This window comes from Salmo salar, chromosome ssa02, assembly GCF_905237065.1.
Source record: "Salmo salar chromosome ssa02, Ssal_v3.1, whole genome shotgun sequence".
Classification (NCBI taxonomy): Eukaryota; Metazoa; Chordata; class Actinopteri; order Salmoniformes; family Salmonidae; genus Salmo; species Salmo salar.
Window position 1 is genome coordinate 92,418,012 of NC_059443.1, and position 7,500 is coordinate 92,425,511.

The following is a 7,500-nucleotide window of genomic DNA, read 5'->3' on the forward strand; positions in this document are numbered from 1 at the left end:
CAGTAATGTGTTGTCAGGACATCAGTAATGTGTTGTCAGGACATCAGTAATGTGTTGTCAGGACATCAGTAATGTGTGTGTGTGTGTGTTTGTTTGTTTGTTTGTTTGTTTGTTTGTTTGTTTTCTTCTGTTTGTTTCCCGTACCTGTATAGGTAAGAAGCAGGATGTGTGGTTTGTGGTTGATCCCCAGACAGGAGAGAAACAGACCAGCCTGTCCACATCATCATCTGACTCCATCTGCCCCAATGCACCGCTGCTATACATAGGACGTACAGGTAACAGCACGTACAGGTAACAGCACGTACAGGTAACAGGACGTACAGGTAACAGCACGTACAGGTAACAGGACATACAGGTAACAGGACGTACAGGTAACAGCACGTATAGGTAACAGGACGTACAGGTAACAGGACGTACAGGTAACAGGACGTACAGGAAACAGGACGTACAGGTAACAGGACGTACAGGTGACAGGACGTACAGGATGTACAGGTAACAGGACGTACAGGTAACAGGACGTACAGGTAACAGGACGTACAGGTAACAGGACGTACAGGTGACAGGACGTACAGGATGTACAGGTAACAGGACGTACAGGTAACAGGACGTACAGGTAACAGCACGTACAGGTAACAGGACGTACAGGTAACAGGACGTACAGGTAACAGGACGTACAGGTAACAGCACGTACAGGTAACAGGACGTACAGGTAACAGCACGTACAGATAACAGCACGTACAGGATGTACAGGTAACAGGACGTACAGGTAACAGGACGTACAGGATGTACAGGTAACAAGACGTACAGGATGTACAGGTAACAGGACGTACAGGACGTACAGGTAACAGGACGTACAGGTAACAGGACGTACAGGTAACAGGACGTACAGGATGTACAGGTAACAGGGCGTACAGCTAACAGGACGTACAGGATGTACAGGTAACAGGGCGTACAGGTAACAGGGCGTACAGGTAACAGGGCGTACAGGTAACAGGACGTACAGGTAACAGGGCGTACAGGTGACAGGACGTACAGGTGACAGGACGTACAGGTGACAGGACGTACAGGTAACAGCACGTACAGGTAACAGCACGTACAGGACGTACAGGTAACAGGACGTACAGGACGTACAGGTAACAGCACGTACAGGTAACAGGACGTACAGGACGTACAGGTAACAGGACGTACAGGTAACAGGACATACAGGTAACAGGATGTACAGGACGTACAGGTGACAGGACGTACAGGTAACAGGATGTACAGGACGTACAGGTAACAGGGCGTACAGGATGTACAGGTAACAGGACGTACAGGTAACAGGACGTACAGGTAACAGGACGTACAGGTAACAGGACGTACAGGTAACAGGACGTACAGGTAACAGGACGTACAGGTGACAGGACGTACAGGTGACAGGACGTACAGGCGACAGGACATACAGGCGACAGGACGTACAGGCGACAGGACGTACAGGTGACAGGACGTACAGGTAACAGGACTTACAGGTAACAGGGTGTACAGGTAACAGGACGTACAGGACGTACAGGTAACAGGACGTACAGGTAACAGGGCGTACAGGACGGACAGGTAACAGGACGTACAGGTAACAGGACGTACAGGTAACAGGACGTACAGGTAACAGGGCGTACAGGTAACAGGGCGTACAGGTAACAGGGCGTACAGGACGTACAGGTAACAGGGCGTACAGGTAACAGGGCGTACAGGTAACAGGACGTACAGGTGACAGGACGTACAGGTGACAGGACGTACAGGTGACAGGGCGTACAGGTGACAGGACGTACAGGTAACAGAACGTACAGGTAACAGAACGTACAGGTAACAGGACGTACAGGTAACAGAACGTACAGGTAACAGGACGTACAGGTGACGGGACGTACAGGTGACGGGACGTACAGGACGTACAGGTGACGGGACGTACAGGTGACGGGACGTACAGGTAACAGGACGTTCAGGTAACAGGACGTACAGGTAACAGGACGTACAGGTAACAGGGCGTACAGGTAACAGCACGTACAGGTAACAGCACGTACAGGATGTACAGGTAACAGGACGTACAGGTAACAGGACGTACAGGACGTACAGGTAACAGGACGTACAGGATGTACAGGTAACAGGACGTACAGGACGTACAGGTAACAGGACGTACAGGTAACAGGACGTACAGGTAACAGGACGTACAGGTAACAGGACGTACAGGATGTACAGGTAACAGGGCGTACAGCTAACAGGACGTACAGGATGTACAGGTAACAGGGCGTACAGGTAACAGGGCGTACACGTAACAGGACGTACAGGTAACAGGGCGTACAGGACGGACAGGTAACAGGACGTACAGGGCGTACAGGTAACAGGACGTACAGGTGACAGGACGTACAGGTGACAGGACGTACAGGTGACAGGACGTACAGGTAACAGCACGTACAGGACGTACAGGTAACAGGACGTACAGGACGTACAGGTAACAGCACGTACAGGTAACAGGACGTACAGGACGTACAGGTAACAGGACGTACAGGTAACAGGACATACAGGTAACAGGATGTACAGGACGTACAGGTGACAGGACGTACAGGTAACAGGATGTACAGGACGTACAGGTAACAGGGCGTACAGGATGTACAGGTAACAGGATGTACAGGTAACAGGACGTACAGGTAACAGGACGTACAGGTAACAGGACGTACAGGTAACAGGACGTACAGGTAACAGGACGTACAGGTAACAGGACGTACAGGTGACAGGGCGTACAGGTAACAGGACGTACAGCTAACAGGACGTACAGGCGACAGGACGTACAGGCGACAGGACGTACAGGCGACAGCACGTACAGGCGACAGGACGTACAGGCGACAGGACGTACAGATAACAGGGCGTACAGGTAACAGGACATACAGGATGTACAGGTAACAGGACGTACAGGTAACAGGACGTACAGGTAACAGGACGTACAGGTAACAGGACGTACAGGTAACAGGACGTACAGGTGACAGGACGTACAGGCGACAGGACGTACAGGCGACAGGACGTACAGGTGACAGGACGTACAGGTAACAGGACTTACAGGTAACAGGGTGTACAGGTAACAGGACGTACAGGACGTACAGGTAACAGGACGTACAGGTAACAGGGCGTACAGGACGGACAGGTAACAGGACGTACAGGTAACAGGACGTACAGGTAACAGGACGTACAGGTAACAGGGCGTACAGGTAACAGGGCGTACAGGTAACAGGGCGTACAGGACGTACAGGTAACAGGGCGTACAGGTAACAGGGCGTACAGGTAACAGAACGTACAGGTGACAGGACGTACAGGTGACAGGACGTACAGGTGACAGGACGTACAGGTGACAGGGCGTACAGGTGACAGGACGTACAGGTAACAGGACGTACAGGTAACAGGACGTACAGGTAACAGGATGTACAGGTAACAGGACGTACAGGTAACAGAACGTACAGGTAACGGGACGTACAGGTGACGGGACGTACAGGTGACGGGACGTACAGGTGACGGGACGTACAGGACGTACAGGTGACGGGACGTACAGGTGACGGGACGTACAGGATGTACAGGCGACAGGACGTACAGGTAACAGGACGTACAGGTTACAGGACGTACAGGTTACAGGACGTACAGGTAACAGGGTGTACAGGTAACAGGGCGTACAGGTAACTAGTCAGTACTACTGTATTCTGACTCCATCAGTCCCCAACACACCACGTCAATTGTTCTACTCAGTTCTGCTCTACTCAGTTCTGCTCTACTCAGTTCTACTCTACTCAGTTCTACTCTACTCAGTTCTGCTCTACTCAGTTCTGCCCTACTCAGTTCTGCCCTACTCAGTTCTGCTCTACTCAGTTCTACCCTACTCAGTTCTACCCTACTCAGTTCTCCTCTACTCAGTTCTACTCTACCCTACTCAGTTCTACTCTACTCAGTTCTACCCTACTCAGTTGTCCTCTACTCAGTTCTACTCTACTCAGTACTACTCTACTCAGTTCTACTCTACTCAGTTCTACTCAGTTCTACCCTACTCAGTTCTCCTCTACTCAGTTCTACCCTACTCAGTTCTACTCTACTCAGTTCTACCCTACTCAGTTCTACTCTACCCTACTCAATTCTACTCTACTCAGTTCTACTCTACTCTACTCAGTTCTACCCTACTCAGTTCTCCTCTACTCAGTTTTCCTCTACTCAGTTCCACTCTACCCTACTCAGTTCTACTCTACTCAGTTCTACTCTTCTCTACTCAGTTCTACTCTACTCAGTTCCACTCTACCCTACTCAGTTCTACTCTACTCAGTTCTACTCTTCTCTACTCAGTTCTACTCTACTCAGTTCTACCCTACTCAGTTCTACTCTACTCAGTTCTACCCTACTCAGCTCTACTCTACTCAGTTCTACTCTACTCTACTCAGTTCTACTCTAGTCAGGTCTACCCTACTCAGTTCTACTCTACTCAGTTCTACCCTACTCAGTTCTACTCTACTCAGTTCTACTCTACTCTACTCAGTTCTACCCTACTCAGTTCTTCTCTACCCTACTCAGTTCTCCTCTACTCAGTTTTCCTCTACTCAGTTCCACTCTACCCTACTCAGTTCTACCCTACTCAGTTCTACTCTACTCAGTTCTACTCTTCTCTACTCAGTTCTACCCTACTCAGTTCTACCCTACTCAGTTCTTCTCTACCCTACTCAGTTCTACTCTACTCATTTTCCTCTACTCTGTTCTACTCTACCCTACTCAGTTCTACTCTACTCAGTTCTACTCTACCCTACTCAGTTCTACCCTACTCAGTTCTTCTCTACCCTACTCAGTTCTACTCTACTCAGTTCTACTCTACTCTGTTCTACTCTACTCAGTTCTACTCAGTTCTACTCAGTTCTCCTCTACTCAGTTTCCTCTACTCTGTTCTCCTCTACTCAGTTCTACTCTACGCTACTCAGTTCTACTCTACTCTGTTCTACTCTACTCAGTTCTACTCAGTTCTACTCAGTTCTACTCTACTCAGTTCTACTCTACTCAGTTCTACTCTACTCTGTTCTACTCTACTCAGTTCTACCCTACTCAGTTCTTCTCTACCCTACTCAGTTCTCCTCTACTCAGTTCTACTCTACTCAGTTCTACTCAGTTCTCCTCTACTCAGTTCTACTCAGTTCTCCTCTACTCAGTTCTCCTCTACTCAGTTCTACTCAGTTCTCCCCTACTCAGTTCTCCTCTACTCAGTTCTCCTCTACTCAGTTCTACTCTACTCAGTTCTACTCTGTTCTACTCTACTCAGTTCTACTCTACTCAGTTCTACTCAGTTCTACTCTACTCAGTTCTACTCTACTCAGTTCTACTCTACTGTGTTCTACTCTACTCAGTTCTACTCTACTCTGTTCTACTCTACCCTACTCAGTTCTCCTCTACTCATTTCTCCTCTACTCAGTTCTACTCTACTCAGGTCTCCTCTACTCAGTTCTCCTCTACTCAGTTCTCCTCTACTCAGTTCTCCTCTAATCAGTTCTACTCTACCCTACTCAGTTCTACTCTACTCAGTTCTACCCTACTCAGTTCTACCCTACTCAGTTCTACCCTACTCAGTCTCACTCTACCCTACTCAGTTCTACTCTACTCAGTTCTACTCTACTCTACTCAGTTCTACTTTACTCAGTTCTACTCTTCTCTACTCAGTTCTACTCTACCCTACTCAGTTCTACTCTACCCTACTCAGTTCTACTTTACTCAGTTCTACTCTTCTCTACTCAGTTTTCCTCTACTCAGTTCTACTCTACCCTACCCAGTTCTACTCTACTCAGTTCAACTCTACCCTACTCAGTTCTCCTCTACTCTACACAGTTCTACACTACTCAGTTCTACTCTACTCTGTTCTACTCTACTCAGTTCTACTCTACTCAGTTCTACTCTACTCTGTTCTACTCTACTCTGTTCTACTCTACTCAGTTCTACTCTACTCAGTCCTACTCTACTCTGTTCTATTCTACTCAGTTCTACTCTATTCTTCTCAGTTCTACTGTACTCAGTTCTACTCTACCCTACTCAGTTCTACTTTACTCAGTTATACTCTACTCTGTTTTAGTCTACTCTATTCTACTAGTTCTACTCTCTTCTACTCTACTAAGTTCTACTCTACTCTATTCTACTCAGTTCTACTCTACTCAGTTCTACTCTACTCTATTCTACTCAGTTCTCCTCTACTCTACACAGTTCTACTCTACTCTGTTCTACTCTACTCTGTTCTACTCTACTCAGTTCTACTCTACTCAGTTCTACTCTACTCTGTTCTACTCTACTCTGTTCTACTCTACTCAGTTCTACTCTACTCAGTCCTACTCTACTCTGTTCTATTCTACTCAGTTCTACTCTATTCTTCTCAGTTCTACTGTACTCAGTTCTACTCTACCCTACTCAGTTCTACTTTACTCAGTTATACTCTACTCTGTTTTAGTCTACTCTATTCTACTAGTTCTACTCTCTTCTACTCTACTAAGTTCTACTCTACTCTATTCTACTCAGTTCTACTCTACTCAGTTCTACTCTACTCTATTCTACTCAGTTCTCCTCTACTCAGTTCTACTCTATTCTACTAGTTCTACTCAGTTCTACTCTACTCAGTTCTACTCTACTCAGTTCTACTCTACTCAGTTCTACTCTACTCAGTCCTACTCTACTCTGTTCTATTCTACTCAGTTCTACTCTATTCTTCTCAGTTCTACTCTACTCAGTTCTACTCTACCCTACTCAGTCCTACTTTACTCAGTTCTACTCTACTCTGTTTTAGTCTACTCTATTCTACTAGTTCTACTCTCTTCTACTCTACTAAGTTCTACTCTACTCTACTCTACTCAGTTCTACTCTACTCAGTTCTACTCTACTCTATTCTACTCAGTTCTACTCTACTCAGTTCTACTCTATTCTACTAGTTCTACTCAGTTCTACTTTACTCAGTTCTACTCTACTCTACTCAGTTCTACTCTACTCAGTTCTACTCTATTCTACTAGTTCTACTCAGTTCTACTCTACTCAGTTCTACTCTACTCAGTTCTACTCTACTCTATTCTACTCAGTTCTACTCTACTCAGTTCTACTCTATTCTACTAGTTCTACTCAGTTCTACTTTACTCAGTTCTACTCTACTCTACTCAGTTCTACTCTACTCAGTTCTACTCTATTCTACTAGTTCTACTCAGTTCTACTTTACTCAGTTCTACTCTACTCTACTCTACTCAGTTCTACTCTACTCAGTTCTACTCTATTCTACTAGTTCTACTCAGTTCCACTTTACTCAGTTCTACTCTACTCTACTCAGTTCTACTCTACTCAGTTCTACTCTATTCTACTAGTTCTACTCAGTTCTACTTTACTCAGTTCTACTCTACTCTACTCAGTTCTACTGTCCTCAGCTCTACTCTACTTTACGGTACTCTACTCTTTTCTATTCCAGAGTACATGATAACGATGTATGATACGAAGACA

General features: G+C 46.3%; 1 protein-coding gene across 5 annotated transcripts in view; it reads left to right on the top strand.

The window, feature by feature from the left end:
- The window catches only part of ern2 (endoplasmic reticulum to nucleus signaling 2), a 46,304-nt gene that overhangs the window by 10,242 nt on the left and 28,562 nt on the right, over positions 1–7,500 (top strand). For all 5 annotated transcript variants that reach the window (XM_045712359.1, XM_045712335.1, XM_045712341.1 and 2 more), the window contains exons 6-7: positions 153–275; positions 7,469–7,500. The exon at positions 7,469–7,500 is cut by the window's right edge and continues 70 nt beyond it. In XM_045712359.1, coding sequence (XP_045568315.1) covers positions 153–275; positions 7,469–7,500 — 155 coding nt within the window. The remainder of the gene's footprint in view (positions 1–152; positions 276–7,468) is intronic.